The sequence below is a fragment of the Emydura macquarii genome, unplaced genomic scaffold (assembly GCF_026122565.2).
Source record: "Emydura macquarii macquarii isolate MOO-44397 ecotype Brisbane River unplaced genomic scaffold, CSIRO-AGI_Emac_v2 contig_3517, whole genome shotgun sequence".
Lineage (NCBI taxonomy): Eukaryota > Metazoa > Chordata > Testudines > Chelidae > Emydura > Emydura macquarii.
In genome coordinates this window covers 6,674,699-6,693,071 of record NW_027133654.1, presented here as the reverse complement: position 1 = coordinate 6,693,071, position 18,373 = coordinate 6,674,699, and the positions used below count along the sequence as shown (strand labels likewise).

The window sequence follows — 18,373 nt, the reverse complement described above, 5'->3', positions numbered from 1 at the left end:
TCCTCATATGACAGGAACTTCACAAATGCAAAATATTATTTACGATAAATGTCCTGAAACAAGACTTGAATTTTTGTGTTTTAATAGAAAAAGTTACTGGGAATAGCTATGGGAAATCTCCCTCATTATTCCACATATGTAACGTATTGCCTAAGCAAAGACTATAGATCCTGTAGGTAACCTGTTTTAAATGGATTTACAGTTCTTGCATGGATTACAAGAAAAGGCCAACAGGAACGTTTGTTTGCTACGGTTTGAACAAACATTTGAGAGACAAAAGGTCCTGAATAGTTTTCTCATGATGTAGATTGTAACAAAGTTATTTTTTGTAGTTGTGATATATTAGATGGAATGACCTTTACCAGTTGATGACATTGATGTAGTGGAAGTGACATTTTTCCACTTGACCTTTACACGATGTGTCAGCTTGTCCTGTAGCGCGAAATAAGTTGCAATTGACAGATTTGACAGAACGCTAACTTGACAGAAGCTTATTGTTTGGAAGAAGATATGTGTTGAAATATGGACCCTTTAGCAATAACATGGGTGAAGTTTTCATGTACCCTCCATCACTAAGGAATAGATGGCTTAAAAATGACTACTGTTCAAATCTCAGAACAGTTATTTTAATTAATTCATCTTTTTGTAATTGGCACTGTTTTTTGCTAGAATGGACTTTTAATGTTAAATCTACTTGCTTTGTTTTAACTTTTTCTCCTTTTAAATACTATCTTTCTGAACCTGTTAATGCTTTATTTTCAAATTCTAACTTTCTTTAGTTTTATTCTCATTTAAAATTTTCCTCCTGTATAATTTTTGTTTTTTGTCTTATGTTCATAACAAGGTAGTTAAACATATGAAGATTTTAGCATGCAGTAAAACCTGTGGAGGACCTGTCACCCAGTAGGGAGTGTGAGTGTGAAGCAGTTTCTTCCTTTTGTATTAACTTTTTGATGACCATTAACCAATAATAATGGTGGAATAGGGCTGGGGGGCAGTGAACATCAGGCAAGCAATAAAACAGTGATTATGCAGTATACTGTTGAGAAAGATATAAGCGGGGTGGAGCTGTTGCTTTTCCGTAGTTTTGGCACATCAGCTAAAAGAGTACAAATTCTAGCCAGACTTCACTGATGAAAGAAGACTTGCAGTTGCACAGAAATAGCTTAAAAGTAGAAAATGACAGTGATTTCAAAGACTGGCTGCTGTAAGTCCAGCCTCCTCTTCTAGTGTGGTCAAAGGTTCTAATGCTTCTTGTGAGATTTGACTGGAATTATTTGATGATCTAGCAGGTAAGAGAAGCAGTTGTGAGTTCTAAGCTGGTTTGTTTGTAAATCTGAGAGGATCCAGTTACTGAGCTACAGTGCTTTAAAAGCCACCGAACAACCAGAAAAGATGAGAGCAGTGAGAACAATTGTGTGATCAGTTTATGCTACCATTACCTGGCTCAAGCTGTCCTGTTATAGGCAGCCAAAAGGAGGGTAGAGGCAAAGAGAAGCAGAGTGAGTCTCAAAGAGAAGTGCAGAGTCTTCCTACCATGACATTTGTGGGCTATATAATCACAAAAAATTATGCTTCCCCAGCTACTCACCATACAGTTGTATTGCCTCCGAGAAATCATATCATTTTATTATGTAATTTTGTGTGTGTGTTTTACAAAAAACTTAAATGCCAAAGGCAGAGGATACTTTAGGTGGATATTTATTTTGTTTTATTTAGATTTATGCAAGTACTAAAAAGGTGCCTATTCATATGCGTTAGGTGCCGTTAGGGTAACTTAAAAATACAACACACAAATACCCTAAGTGCGGTAGTACAATTTAATTTTAACACACATGCAGTAGGTGTAAGTGAGGAGAAATTATTGTTGAACTGTATAATAATAAAAATCCCTGGCTCTTAGCTAGTACTCTTCATCCATAGATTTCAAAGCACTTTACAAAGGGTGATAGGCCTCTGTTTTATAGATGGGGAATAAATTGGTACAGAGAGGTGAAATGACTTGTCTGAGGTTACATAGGTCAGTTACAGGGACGGAAATAGAACCCGAGTGTCCTGATTCACAATTCAATGCTCTACTGTTGGGCCATGGATACTAGTGAGGATGCATTAGGACTGTTGTGCTTCATTCAGGTTGGATTAATGTTCCAAACTATGCAAAATGCTATGTGTCACCACATGCTGTTGTAGTAATAGTAGTTAAGAGGGAGGGTATTTGGTGGTTGGCTTCCTTTTCCCACTTTCTTTGGAGCAGCTATCATTGAATAGCAGCTGCTCTGTCTCTATACCCTCTATGCCCCTAGTTGAGCAAGGCACATGAGCACATGCTTGACATCACTGGGATTTAAACACATGATTCAAGTTATGCACATGCTTAAGTGCTTTGCTGAATTGGGAACCAAGTGGAGTTTTGGTCCACAGAACTTGCACAAGCGAAGCTTTTTGGCCTCCTTTACACTGACATATCTGAAGGCCCCCCTGTATAGTCCTAGCTGATAGCTTATGTGGTTCAGAGGGCATTTTGTGCACCCTAAGCCCTTAGGCTTGTTATGTGCTGAGAATGTAACAGTCATTTTGACTACTGCTGCAGAGCCGAGCTGAAAAAAATACTATAAAAATGAAAAAGAGATGGTGAGGATGTAACTAGGATGATAAAAGGACCCAAGGATCTTTTGTTGTTCAAATAGGAAAGCGAGAGTAGGTTTTATCCTCCTTTGAAATGAGGAGATTAAGAGGTGACTCCATGAGGTTCAACAGCCTTCTGTAGGGAATAGAGTTTTATAGAGGAACAAAAGGGCACTAAGTTTTAAAAAAGGGCAGATTACTAAAGGGATATAGACAGATGTTCTTTGTTCTTTGTGCAATGAATAGTTGTTAATATTTTTGCAATTATAGCAGTACCTTTTATCTAAAGAATTCAGTTTTTTCAATATTAATAAGCATAATAAGGCCCATGTAGAATAGGTGGTATAATTCACGTTTTACAGATGGGAGAACTTGGAACATAGAGAAATTAGGTGACTTGCCCAAGATTATATCACAGTAAAACAGAGAGAGTGCTTAGAATAAAACCCAGGAGTCTGGATTCCCAGTCCTATGTTCTAGTAGACAATGCGCTTCCTTCAAGAAAGTATCTTTTTATAATTCTCTTTATACAGTTCCTATATACTAATATTTAAAAAAAAGAAGCTATATAAGTATCTAGATAAAAAATAATGTGCTCTGTAGAAGGGGATAGATTTCTAGATCGGCTTCTTTGACTCTCCCCACTTCTAAAAATATGCCTGTTTATTTTGTTTAGTATTAGTGTGCCTAGGATTTGCAGGGTCATACGATATTTTGGCTGACAGCCACTGTGCTGAGGCAGCTTCAGGACCGTGTGTTGGCGAAACATACCTGGGTTTGTGAGATTTAGTGTTTTAATGCCTTCTGGTTCTTTTTCAGTGAAAAGGAGCCCTTTTTGTTGCATGCCCTCTAGCTGGCATTGGAATTTGCGCTTCTCCAACCCTTAATCTGTCAATATTCCAAGCTTCTGTGTGGCTTAAAGCACACGCAGTGGTGGAACACAACATGGTCAGCGCTTCCGATGCCATATTGCGGCATTGGTTTAGTACTGATTCAGAGAGACAGGTGCCGCCTACTAAATCACCAACATCACATCCTGCCGTTATTCTCTCACACTACAAATCGTGTAATTTTGATGTGGTGTTTTATTGGTAGTGCCCACAATTTTCCGGGCACCTGCTACACGTGTAGTAAGACACACTCTGCTCCAAAGAAGCTGTATGTTGGATCTGCTGTTTTTCCACAGTGGAGATTTATAGGCTTATAAGAAAAGGTTTGGCCAAAAAGTGGGTATTTTTATCACAAGGAACTGCAAAATTGGATTTTTTTCAATTCTGACATGGGTTTAAATGAAGGCCAGTTCAAAAAAGTGTTTCCTTCTTTAGGCAGAATAACAGATTTGCCCCAGCCACTTTGAGTGCACTAGTTTAGGGAGATGTCTGGGTTCATATATTTTCACGCACAGTGTATGTCTGCTAATGTAAAAGTCCCAGAGCAAACATTAGCATTCAAGAACATGATGGATATGGGTCTCTTTCTGGAAGATTTTAAATCCATTAAAAGACTATGATAGTTTGGGGACAGAACTCCTGTTCCTTTGTGTTTCTTTGCTACTTACAGAGAACTGTTTGCCTAGTTTGGAACAATAGAACAGAAACTATTTATCCAGGGGTTGCAGCATATTATGGCATGTGCATGTCAGGAAAGTAAAAAGCATTTTGGACAACTGATTTTCAGCTCCACTATTACACAAGTTAGCAAACACTAATGTGCAATCTGCTGTAAAATTCTCCACCTACTTATTGAGTAAGAATTACTGGATGGAACATCCACCATAGGAGATATATGATGACTTGTTGTTCAGTAATATTTCAGATTGTTAGATTTAGTCAAATTACTTGTTGTAAATAAATGTAGCTCTTTGTGAATTGATCCACATTTCTCTGACTAGTTTGTGAACAAATTTCAAATATTTGTAAACTGTCCTATTGGATTGTTCATTGTTTGTTAGATTGTAAACTCTTCTGGGCAGGGACAGCATCTACCTCTGTTTTTTGAGAGCCTAGCACAATGGAACCCTGATCCCAGCTGGAGTTTGTGGGTGCTATTGCAGTGACGGCTTATGGGAGTTGAAAGTGGGAGAAAGAAAATAAGGCCTTGTCTAGTTTAAAACTAGATTTAACTAAAGTAACATTGTAAATTGTTTTCAACCCTCTGGGTTTGCACCAGTTTACCTAAATTGATTAAAATCACATCTTGTAGTTAGTTATATTGAGATAAATAAAGCATAAGAGAGAAACAGAGAATAAGGGGAAGACAGTAGGGAATGGAAGGGGGAAATGAGTAGAAACTTAAGTAGGTTTGAGATTGTGTAGGGTTTTAAATGTGGAGGATAAGGAGTTTTAATATGATATGATAAACATTGGAAGCTAGAGAAGGGATTCAAGGAAGGGATGCTGTAGGTGGAGTGATGAGAGAGGAAGATGTGTTTATCTAGAAGTAAAATTCTTATATCCCAATCCTCATTCATGACAAATAAATACAATGTATTCACTTACCTAAAAGACTTTCATTTTCTTCAGTAATAAGGTCCTGAATCCCCATGTAGGGTTCTTTGGTGAAGTTTCAATAACCATAAATTGTAGGCTGCAGTGTAGAATTGTAGATAGAATGACTTTTGTTATCCATAGGTCTTGTCACAGAAGAAAAAAGATCATGCCTTCTAATTGCTCTTTGTTTTCAACTGGTCCTGATCTTCAGCTGGTGACTTGTCTTCAGTTGGTGACTTGTTTGCTTCCCATAGACTGGTCCACAGGGGCATTTCCAAATATAATGAAAAAATCTACTTACTCCTCTGTCAAATTTCAACGGTGACACATTTGATAGGTGACTTTATCTGCACCTGTTCATTGATGTTTCTTAGACTGGAATTTGTGCTTTTTTTGCTGTGCTTTTTCATAGCATGACATATTTTAAATTACAGGGATAATCCATTGTGGATCACTCCTTCGTATTATCTATTATATTCTTGGACTTCCATCACAAAAATAAATGTGTTTCAGACAGTCTGGTTATGGGATGGTATTCTATGTATATTCATGTTAGAAATAACTAAGAAGCCTGTTCTTTCTTTGACAGCGGGAACAAAGAACCTATGTTAAATAGAGTCTAGGACAATATTTCTGACTGAATCCATAATCATAAAATCCCTGAATTAAAAACCCAGGCATAGTCAATCAAATTCCTTTATTTATTCGTTGGTGTTCAAAACTTGCTTTTTGAAAACAATCATCATGGCATATCATGCAAATCTGTGTGGAAAGTCCATCGTATTTCATTGTCATTGATTGATTATAGTCATCTCCAGTTTCCCATTGATGATTTGCACCTTTTTTTTTTTTTTTTAAAGAGGTGATGAGGAAAGGGAGATTTTGGCTTAGTGATTTTTGTCAATGTGGGGGGATTTTTGTTGAGTCTCCCTCAATACGAGACTAACAGATAGTTGCCTCCTGATCTTCTATTTGAACAATATGGATTTGGAAACCTCTTCTACAGTCTTCCTGTAATCAGATCCGCATAGAGAGATCTGAACTATAGGCAGGTGAGGATTTGGATTGCCTTCCTGGTTTGCAGGAATCTCTTTAAGAGTATAATTTAGCTGTATAATATAGAGAGTGTATAGAGCATAATAAAGATTCTTTCTACATGATGGTACTATATATTTTTCTTCTTTTAATGCAAATTCCTACTGGAATCAATAGGACATGTTTATCTTTATTTCTGTAGGATTTAATGTAGTAAAAATAATATGTAGTGACACTACTGTCAACACTGCTTACAAAACAGTGCGGATATCAAATAAAATGCACCAGCAATCCACTTGTTTTTACTCTAACGTTTATTTCAGTGCATCTTAGTGTAGACTATCCTTACTGTAAAGTCATATGGGAAGTTAAAACATCACATCACTTTAATTGGAAAATAGATACCGACAGAATAGTATGAAAAGCAAACTGGGCATGATTTATTCTGTATTACTAGTAGATTAATAAAGCGCTGATTGTTCAAAAAACTTGGCACATTAAAACCATTTTATGTTTTCTGGCACCTTACAAGTACAAGTTTCAGATACTGTATGACTCAATGAAGAATGGGAGTAGCTACACACAGTATAGAACTAAATTATTATTTTGATAGGACTCGAAGGGACACCTCCTGTGTCATCAAATCCAGTCACTGGCTATCACAAGCAATCCCATCATATAATCACATTCATATATTTATCAAGCTTCATCTTACAATTGATTAAGTTCTTTGCCCCACAACTCCTATTGAAAGGCTGTTCCAGAACCTCAATACTCTGAGGATTAGAAATCGTCTTCTGATTTTCAGCCTGAATTTGTTCATGGCCAGTTTATACCCATTTGTTCTTGCCAGTGTTGTCCTTTAGTTTAAATAGCTCTTCTCCCTTCCTGGTGGTTAACCCTCTTGATGTATTTCTAGAAAAGAATCATATCCTCTTAGCTGTCAGTTTGCTCAGCTACATAAGCCAAGCTCTTTTAGTCTTTTCTTGTAAGACGGGTGCTGTTCATTCCCCTGATCATCCTGGTGGCCCTTTTCTGCATCTGTTCCAGTTTGAATTAATTTTTCTAGCATGTGGATGACCAGAATTGTACTCAGTATTTCAGATGAGATCTTACCAATGCCTTGTTCAGTAGCATTAATAGTTCCCTATTTCTACTGGAAATAGCTCTCCTCGTACATTGTAGGATTGTATTTGCCTTTTTCATGGCTGCATCACGTTGGTAGCTCTTGGTTTTCCTATGATTAGCTAATATAGATAGGTCTTTCTCCTCTATTGTGAAAAACTGGTAAGCTCCCAGCTTTTAGCAGGAATTATCATTAGTTCCTAAGTGCATGACTTTGCACTCTTTATTATTAAAATTCATCCCATTTCTATTACTCTGGTCCTCAAGATTTTTCAGTTCTTGCCTAACATTCCAATCCTCTTTTATATTGGTGATGCCTTTTAACTGAGTGTCATCGGTAAATTTCATTAGCACACTTCTACTTTTTGTGCCTAGATCATCAATGAAAATATTAAACAAGATTAGTCTTAAGACCGATCCTTAAGGAAATCCACTAGTAACAGTCCCCACCACACAATTGTTCTCCTTTCATTTTAACCCGTTGTTGTCTCTATCACACTGTCTAGAGTGGCTTAAGAGCATGAGTACCTACCTCAGGGCAAGTTAAGAAGCAAAGCACAAACCCCAAACTGATTGTGAGTTCTACACTTATATTTCACCAACCAAGTAGGAACTCATCAAACACTGTAACATCCTTAACATGGAATCTGACTGTTTTCTTGGATACTCCGGTCTGTCTTGCCATTGAGGCAAGCTTGCCTTTGTGAGAAATGGTCCCTTACACCAAAAATCACAACAATATTCAGGTTAGTCCCAGTCCCAAAGGGCCCATCATTTTCCCCAGGTCAATTGCACTTTAGATCCTACACCAAAAACAATGCTTGTAGCCAATCCTATCATAAACTAACTAAAGGTTTATTAACTAAGAAAAAGAAATTAGAGTTATTTATAAGGTTAAAACAGGCAAACATACACAAACAAATGAGTTACAGTCTTAGGTTTCAAAAGGTGATAAAAGCTGCTGTAATATGCAAGTTCTATATGTCCTTTAGGGCCAACCAAGGTTAAGCAGCTTGGGATCCCTTGCTTTATGCTTAGAAATCTTGCCCTCTCAAAGTCCAAACAGCATAGAGATACAGTTTTTTCTTGTCAGGGATTTTTATTCCCTGCCCCCAGAGTTCAGGCTTGTGGGACAAGTCTGCCTGCAGGTCTCCTCTTCATGGGGGTGCATGGGGGAAATCAGCAAAGTCTTACGTCCGCTGATGTTCCATACAAACTCACTTGGTTTCATTGGGCCGCCTTGTGAGTAGGACCTAACACCTTCTGTGGAAAATCAGCATTTTACATTTGTTAATGCTTCTTTTCTGTTTGGTGAGCTACAGTTACAGAGGTTTACGGTGCAAAAACTCCAATATAACCTTATAACATTGGGTCCAGATATTATAAGCGAGATTAATGTATGCCGCAACTGACAAGCATTTCATAAAGTCTGAACACTAGACACTTCCTTAGAAGCTTAATATCTATTTTAACAATGATAACGTATATGTGAGCCATGCTGATTTCCATGTATGTATTGGTCAGTGTTCAGTTGAGGCCTAGAGGGGTTGGCATGAGCTGTCATCAGGTCTACCAGCGTCACAGTCTGTCATTTAGTCACTTCCTTATCCACCTTACAATTTTTGTTGTAATCCCCATTTTATAATTTCTTATATGTTACCATGTCAAATGCTTTACTGAAGTTCAGATTAGATCCACTGTATTTCCTTTGTCTAAAAACTGTGTGCAGTTACAAGTATGGAGCTGTTACATAGAAAAAATGTATCAAAAGTTCAGTAGCTATTGCACATGTGCCATGGATAGCATATTGTAAAGACTGGAATAATTAAGTTTTAAAAAACTTGATTATTCCAGTCTTTACAATATGCTAAGTAGTTAGTTTATGTTTGGAATAAAATATTTGTAAAATTCTCATTATTAAAAACAATTTATAAATGTATTCATATTTATTGCTGGTGAAAGGTGCCAGTTTGACAGCACTGGGGATAGGCACAGAAAGAGAAATAGCTGTGTAAGCTTCTCCATTCCAGTCCCAAAGAGTCTTAAACTTGATCTAGATGGAACCATTTTGACAGTGAGGTAATCCAGGCCACTTCCTTGTCATGCGACAGGGATAGAGAATCACAGGAAGAAGTTCCTTTCTTCTAATACTGAACAAGGAACTTTTATTAGACTAATGAATACAGCCTTATTTCTAAATATCCCACTACCCTGCAGCTTTTTGTGCTTCACTAGAGAGTTTTACTAGAACCTTCTGAGCCTCCCTTCTGCCTGGCTTCCTGCTACAGTTTTGAAGGAACAGTACACACAGCCTCATAACCCCCAATCAATCCTTAGTCTGTTTCAATAATCTGGTAATCAGAGCTGGATTTAGGGGCAGGTGACCACCTGGGGTGTAGGGCTCAGGGTACTGTTTTTGTTGTTAGTGACAAAAGAGCAAATAGAATGTTTGAAGTAAAATGTTTCAGGTATTTACTCTTAGAGCAAAGGGACCTGAGTGGTGAGTGGATGGATGGTAGTGGGAGCAGGAGCAGAGATGCTGGCAGGATTCCTGCTGTAAAGGATAGAGAGGAAGAGAGAGACTGGAATTGAATTTTCTTACTCCCTGTTTTTCAGCAGTGACTTCAGTATGACAGGAAAATAGGAAAACTAAGGCACTTTAGTTTGCACACATTCGTGCATCCCCAAATAAGTGGGTCAAATGAATGAGAAAAAATGATTACTTTCAAGGCTTTGAAAAATACCGTTGTCATCTGTGTTGCTTGTAGCTGCTTCAAACTGTCCACCAATGTGAACCCCTGTCAATTGCAAAGGATGATCAATGCTACCTGTGTTCTTCAGTGTCGTCAGTAATAAAGGCACAGTAATGCCCTCGTTCTCAGAAAAGAGGAGTTTGTGATCAGTTCAGCATTATAGTGTCTGAAGCTCATCTGGAAGTGATCCATCTGACCAGTTTAATACCACAGAGAATCCTCAAACAGTATTTTCTTTGTCTGTCTGCAGTGGCCCAAGAACAGAGTCTTTATCTTAGTCCTCAACAAAGACTCTCAGTTACACAGGAAATAACATTCATGAAAGCTGCCTCGCTATTAGTTCTTCTCTCTGTTGCTGCTGGACTGGATGCAGATCTGGGGGGAAAGAGGAGTTTGATCCTCTTGTGTAGAATATTTTCCTTGGTTTTGAGCGTTTTGGAAAAGCTTGTTGTGGTTGTCTTCTGTTAAAAGGAACCAATAACTTATTTTTAGGGAGAATATTGAGATCTCCGCTTGTTGCCTGAGCCTGTGGGACATGCCCTTAGGGGCAAAGTAGGCAGCTGTGGGAGGATCATCATAGAAAAGGATTGTGTGCTTCTTGTCTGGAGCAAAGGATTGGGGCTGGAATATTTTAAACAAAGTTCACATCATTTTGGTGATGGTTTATGTTAAGCACTCAGGGCTAAGGACTTTTTCCCTAATCTTTTTTGATTTTATTGTAGCATCTTTTGAGGGCGATTGCTTTAAAATACTTCCATTTAAAATGCTTAAAATTCCTCAGCATTTCTCCTCAGATTAAAATGCTTCCATTTCTCCTCAGTGTAAACAGCTCAAAATCCATAGAATGGTGTGGCAATAAAAAGTCAAGATTATTCTTTGTTCTAACATAAAAATAAAATGACTATGAGAAAAGGATGCATAAAACAAGTGATTATATAACTATATACACATTTTAGCCCCGCTGCTTTCAGCAGACCTCTGAGGCAGTTGTTTCAGTATCTATAAATTACTCAAGAGCCAGCATCTCAATTTCCCAGTGTCCCTTGAGGTAATCTTTCTAGTTCTATGGAACTTTACTGCAATGCTATCTATGCCTCACAAACTCTGTCTGTTTTTTGAGATCTGGAAAATGTAACAAGTTAGAGCATGCAGTCACTGGATTATCATTTTCCAGGTGCCTACTGATAGAGTTTTAAATGCCATTGGGTGAAAGGGGCATTTTCAGTCACATCAAGAACCAGCAAAGCTGCAGTCCTCTTGTTCTCGAAATCCATAGGATTTGGTATGTCCTTCATAGTCAGGAATCCAGCAGTACTGAAAATAAGACATTAGTTTGCCTGTGTTTAAGAAATACCATTTTCTTCTCCATGCTTGCAATGTATTTAATCACTAGACTTATACAGGCTTTGGATTCAGAAAAGGAGGTGCTTATTGGGCTTGATTCTTCTTTATTTACATTGTTTTAAATATAGTATTGCCAACCTCAAGTGCTCAAAAATAATGAGTCAAGCACCAAAATATCACGTGATTGGCTTAAAAATCATGACATTTTAGAAAATAAATTTGGGGTTATTTTTGTCGCTTTCTGGTTTTTGAGCATTAGGTGTATATTTTAAAGCTTTTTCTCTGCAACCATGAGGTCTAGATACTTGCTATTTTTAATACGAAAGTTGGGATTTGTATATAATCATGAGGCTTCAAGACCAGAGCTTTAAGATACCAGATATCATGGGAGTTGGCAATATTATAACACCATTGGTTTCAACTGATTTTTTTCCTAATTCTCACCAATGTAAATAATAGGACAAATTGAGGCAGGTGTGTTTAGTAAGTTTGGTTATCTTATACCCTCTTTTGCACAAAGAACTTCCAATTTATCCTTTAATGAGGTCTGGAAATGGTTAGTTCTGATGTGCGGGGTTTAGTTTGGTGCCAGTGAACTTTCTATCCTTGGTGATGAAGGAGTCTGTGAAGCAGATGACAGAATATGGTTGTACTTAAAGGAGTCATTTTCTCCAGCTTTGTTTTATCATTTTCAGCTCATTATTGCAATACCAGATAGACCCTCAGTGAATTCCAGAGCTTGTTGATGATTTGAGGAGTTAGTGATACCACAAACACTCAAATATTAAATAAATACATCCCAAATAAAGATCAGATATCATACATCTGTTTTCCAAACACCAACAGATTCTGCCTCAAAATAATGGTCATTTTAACCTGTAGTTTGCTTTCCAGATCTAAATAATTTCCCAGTTAATTAGGTAATGTGATAGCAATGTAAACAGTTCATTTACTTCTGTTTTTAAATGAAGCAACTTTGAGGTACTTAAGATGCAATTTCAAAGCATCATTATATAAAATATAAGGTAGCAATTGATTTTTACCTGCCATCAGTTTAACTATTCCTTTATTTTTAGCTTGCATCACTGCAGGAATGATACTTACGCTCAGTATAAATAATTAAAATTAATAACTAAATATAGTTTTTGTTTGCTGTGTATAATGCCTAAAGTTACATTTCCTAAGCTTTGACTTTTGCTGATAGGAAAGAAAAAATTCATTTTTGCTGTTTGTATTTTGCTGCTTAATAAACTGATGGATAGGCAGGTAAAAAAAAATTCCTTAAAAAGGTTGATTAGAGATGATTGAAGGATTATAGTGACTAACACAGAAAGAGTAAAAGATCATTTGGTTTTGAGAGAGGAGAAGCAGATGAGGCCAGCAATGTTTTTATAAAATACCATCAGAACAAAGTATTTTGAAATGTCTGGTAGCAGAAATTAATTGAATGCCATGCACACATGCATGTATGAAATGTAGTGTAGCTGAGAATTAATGAGAGAGAGAGAATAAAATTGGCATTTGAATTCCTTCATCTGTATTTCTTCCAAAAATAACCTCGTTTATAACATCCTGAGGTCTAAGAAGATAAGTGTAGGCTGCTGAAACAACTGAACGCACAAAAACACAGGGTCAGCCAGTCATGTTACAGAAAAACACTTAAAGCACCCGAATGGAACAATGTTTTTCTTGATCAGCTCAAGGTTTCTAACCCATAACATTAAGTTCATAGATTAGCTTGTCCCTGCCTGTTCCTAGAACAGCTGTTTTTTATAGCCCTTCCTGAAGCACCTTTGTAAGCCTCAGTTGTTAACTCATTTGCCATGGGTAATGTCTCTGTAACTTGTCATATTAAACCATTAATATGGTCTCTTTTTTTCATGTACATTTGAAAAGACAAAGGATGCCAAGCACTGAATAAAAACCATAAATAATAATTTAGGCCCTGTGAAACTAAGCACCCCTGCATTCACACCCTATACACCATTGTAGTAATCTTTGTACAAAAATATGTTGTGGGGTATACTTGAATTCACTTAAAACCCTATAATCTTTTGTTAACAAACCTGTTTTATCTTTAATCTAAACCAATCCAGTGCTGTGTTTAAACTGAAATGTTTGGTAACTCACGTTAAGGTAGCAAACTGTTGAATATTGATTCCTTACAGGGGCAGTGGCTCTTAATATCTGAACTGTCCAGGAGAGGGCTGGACATTGCAGAACACATGTTCTGGAAGAATTTGGGACTGGGAGTGTGTTGGGGTCACCGTGCAAGCAGTAACCAAGCCTGGCGAAAGCCAGAGTGCGACTTGTGTGTTGCTGACAGGCTGCTGGAGTCAGAGCTGCTGGGTCAAGGCTGCAGCTATACACAGATACTAAGGGTGTGATCTGCAGGCTGGGAGGCTGTTGGCGAGTAGCTCATGTTGGGATCTAGAACAGCAAGGCATTGTGAGGCACCCAGGGTTGCAGGGTAAGCAGTGACACACCCCTCAATTGTCTGGATTGCATCCTGGATTGTGACGGCTTAGTTGTGCCATTGGGGCACGGTGGCTTTCTGCAGGCAGCATGGAGATGTCATGCCCTAGACAAGCACTGGAAACAATTCTACCTCAGGCAGTTCACAAAAGGGCTTCTCTTGCTGCATACACCCCTTTGGAGGATACAGCATACCCCTCCCAAATGGTGCCAGGCCCAATTTATGGGCTGTTGGGCAGATTGGCCTGGCCATGACCCTAACCTTTCGCCTCAGTGCCTCCTTTGGTATTGGGTACCCCAGAGGTGCATGGTGAAAGCAATTCAGCCCAGTGAGTGCAATACTCTGAGCGGGAGGGTTTCTCTGTGAGTTCTGCATTCCTTTGTAAGGGCAAGTCACAATCTGGTCCCTTTTTTGTGGCAAGATTAACCCCCCTTTTAATAGCGAGATACAGTATAGCAAAGTTTGATATTGAAACGCCACATAAAATGCAATTGTTGAGCAGGCTTATTGGGCCTAAGAATTAGATTCGGAATCTCCTCTGGGCCCACAGAGCCCTTCATTCTGCTGAATTAGATAAAATGAGCACCATGCCTCTGGATCTTTCAGAGGAGTCCTTTTTAAAAAAAACAAAACCCAAATCCTGTCTGTGCTGTGTGTCCATTATACGTCCCAGGGCACTTGTAAGAGTTAGCCATGATGTCTTTGCCCGAAACTTCCCTTCTCCTTAAGATCCGCATTGAACTGTGCGCCAGTTGGTTGCTGTCTCCACTTCAATAACCAGCATATAAAGAAAGAAAAGTAATTCTGAGCATTGCACCTGAAGCCAGTGTAGTCAGTGGATACGCTATTACATGGGAGATGGTAGTATAATTTTTTGTAACCCTGACCCATATCACGTGAGTGGTGCCAGGAAATAAAGGTCAGTCTCTTATCAGCATTTTTGTGTCAGGGCTTTTGTTACAGCAATCACCATCCTCTGAGTCTGCTTCCCATCTCACTTGGACTGTTTGACCTGTACGTACCTCCACGGACTTAACTGGAACAAAATAACTACCGTTCTTCCACTTGTGGCACAGGAAGAAGACTCACTAATAAGAGTCCATCTACAGAGAAAAGCGGCTCTTTTATGCCTACCCTCAAGTACCTTTTGTATCAAAGTTTCAGATTTTAGCGTGTGATCAACTTTATACCAAATTTTAAAGGATGAATGGTGCTACAGCTCTATAATAGAGTTCTTCGTAAGGCCTCCATTTTATTTAGCCAGCCATCCTCTGCCGGGCCATGGAGCCGCTCTGAGGAAACTACTAGCCTTATGGTTGGTGAAGACTCCATGATCTCTTAGTGGAGAGGATGGAAGGATCTGTGCAGTTGTGTCTGCTCGACTATGCCCTTCCCTAGGTTGTACACACTCTGTTTCCTGCAAGCTACATCACAGAGGGCCCTGTGGAGCTGAGCTCCATGCTACACAAGGTACTGCACATCTGTCGCTCTCCCTCTGGAATCATGCCCCCACACTTGTGCAATAACCTCTTTGGGTCAAGGACTGTCTCCTACTGTGTAGTTGCATGGCGCCTCTCACAGTGGGGACCCAATCTTGGTTGGGGTCTCAAGGCACAACGGTAATGCAATTGATACAAATAAATAATTCTTGGCAACATTCAGCTTTCTCATTTCAACACAAGTGGAAATTTACTCAGTCAAATGTTAGCTTATCATAATGACACATATATTTCACTAAAATGAGCAAATGTAAACTGATAACTCTAGTTTAGAAAGAAATTGAAACTAGTCAGTAGAAAAGCAGGCCCAGATTGATACGATTCTGGTAACAAATTATTGCATTCAAGATCATAAAAGGGAAGGAAAACAACAAAAAATACTCAAAAAAGAACAATGGTAAGCAGAAAGTATGGAAATTGAAAGATTTCTCTGTTTATACAGTCAAAGCTTTCAGAGCAGGGTAAAGTATAATTATGGATATTCCAGTGCTTGAATTCTTTCATTCATATGAATCTGCCAGTGTATTTTCCAAAACATCTTGGGGTAGAAAATAAACATACTAAAAATCAATTATTTATTTTTGGGCTATTCATGTGTTTTTTTTGCCTAGGAAAAAACATACCAAATAAAGATTAATTAATTAAAAATGTTTATTCTGATAGTTATAGAGCTGTTATAAGATGAAAATGCTTTCTCAGTACCACGGTTATTTTTATTTGAAATCTACTATAACACATTTGCTGGGTTCATAAAGTAGAAATAATTCACTGAAAATCTAATCTGATGTTTTGGGGATTGATTGCTTGTCACTACGAATGCATTTTCTCTGTAAATTTAGGTCTGAATTTATTAACTAAAATATTCTAGGGTCTTCTTTGGTTCTCTTTATGTAGTCCTAGCATAGGATTTTAAAACCAAGAAGATCTACAGGTCAGATTCAGACTGACTCATACACATGCAACTGCCACTGTAACAAATTTGGTTAAAACTGGAGGAGCAGAGGATAGGAATTTTCATAGAAGTCAACTAGTTTAGCATAGTTCCTCTAGGAATAGCGTATGGGTTGCAAATCATAGGCTAAAACCTCCAAGCTTCAGTGAGTTAAAATTCCCAACTGAGGCCTGCAGGCTTAGGCTTTGTGTATCAACAGAAGTAAATATATTGACATCGTGAATGTCTGTGATATTATCCAGTTACCCATCTTAGTAATTTAGAGCCTTTAACAAACTGAGTTACTTTATCGAAAAGGGAAGTACAGTATGTCATTTCTTTCCTTGATGACCACCTGACTTTTTTCAAGTAAAATGTAACCTGATTTGTTGTTTGTTAAAATAATATCAACTTTTTGTATTTTTTGTTTAGCTGATAAATTTAGAAGGAAACTAGAAGAACTGGAGCGAGAGAAGAATTCTTTAAAATTTCAGCTTCCTTCAAGGCATCCTTCAATTATCAGCTTCTTGGACAGATTCAGTGCACAAGTTCAAGCAGCATTACACTGGGCTGCAGATTGGTAAGTTCACTGGAGCCTTATGACATGAACTATATTTCTATTTTTCTTGAAGTACTGGGTAGAATTTATGGCTAGATTTTAATTTTTAAATAACAAATGCTTTGGAGCATTGATACATTTTTTTTATTAATATAATAATACTTCAGTTGCATTTTTGGTATTTTCCTTTTTCTCCAGGTATTTGAAAATTGTCATATTAGAGCCTGATCCTGAGGAAGTGAAATCAATATGACTTTAACCACTGATTTCAATGAGAACAGGCTTGAACCCCAGCACAGCAACGTAAACATATAGCAGCAAGATAGACTGAGCTACAGCTCCCTGTGGATCTAATCCCAGTTCACTTTTGGGGCAATGAAACTATAAAAGGGTGTAAACCACTTCCTCCCTCTATTCTCCTGCCAACTTGGAAACCACTTTTATTCATTATTAAAGGGCTAGCAATGTGCTCAGCACTGTGCAGTTCACAAAAATAGTCACAATCTCTCCCCCTAGAGCTAATAACTTGCAAGACAAAGAGAATCTGAGATGCACCAGGTGACCCTGAGATGTAATTTCATTTGTGTTTCTGAGTCTGTCTTTTCTGCCTCACCACTGGGTGGTTTCATTACAAATAAGAAGGTTCTTTCTTAGATATTTATTAGCTATGACATTAATGTGGGAAATCTTGTTTTCTGACAACTCGCATTGAGAAAGACCTTGGTGTAGTATTTGATCTATGCGTACTTGTGTTGAGCTCCATGAGCACTAGGTAAAATACATCTAGACAATGGGACTTCACTAAACAGCCATGATATTCTGGTTTTGTTTTTGTTGGTTTTGTTTAGCCCTTTTTTGCTGTTTATATAAAGTAATGTGATTTATTTTGAAATAAATACACCATAAGGATTATCTCTTGTGGTCTCATATGGTAGAAGGAAGCCATTTTGTGAATTGTATGGGTGAGAGAACCATGAAACAAAGTATAAGATACAAGATATTTAAATGCGGTATTAAGAGGTGCCTCTCATATTATCTGTTATAAATGATTGTCTTTCGAGAGACATATGATCTTGAATTATTGGAAACTGATTAATTTTAAGAAACCTATGTTTTGATAGGGCATCCTTTAAACTAAATTTCTATGTCCTCAGTATTTTAAAAAAAATGTTCATGAAGGTTTTCTATTCCCTTGCTGGAGACTAGAAACATTTTTTGTGCAGGTCTATGAGCAACACTACCAGCCAAGGTCAGACCCACTTCTTGCCTTTCATCTTTGTCTCTGTGCACACTGCCCTTTGCTGTCTTTTCAGACTCAGCTTGGCTATTGCTTTTATTGTTAAACACCCTTTTCTCATTTGTTGTATTTTGCATTTGACACCACTTTGTATATAGTTTCCCCATTTTGCTGATAGTGCGGACTCTTCCTCAGGCTCTGTAAGAAGGCGATTAAAAATCTTTTAGTAACAGTAATATTTTAAATAGAGCTGATTGGGGAAAAAATAGGTTTGTGAAAAATGTTGAAGTTTTGAGACTT

The 18,373-nt window shown here is 37.8% G+C and overlaps 1 protein-coding gene across 1 annotated transcript in view; it reads left to right on the top strand.

Moving 5' to 3' along the window:
* The window catches only part of DISC1 (DISC1 scaffold protein), a 311,403-nt gene that overhangs the window by 69,507 nt on the left and 223,523 nt on the right, over positions 1–18,373 (top strand). Inside the window, 1 exon segment of the mRNA XM_067535895.1 lies at positions 16,710–16,857. Within this exon segment, the coding sequence (XP_067391996.1) occupies positions 16,710–16,857 (148 nt within the window).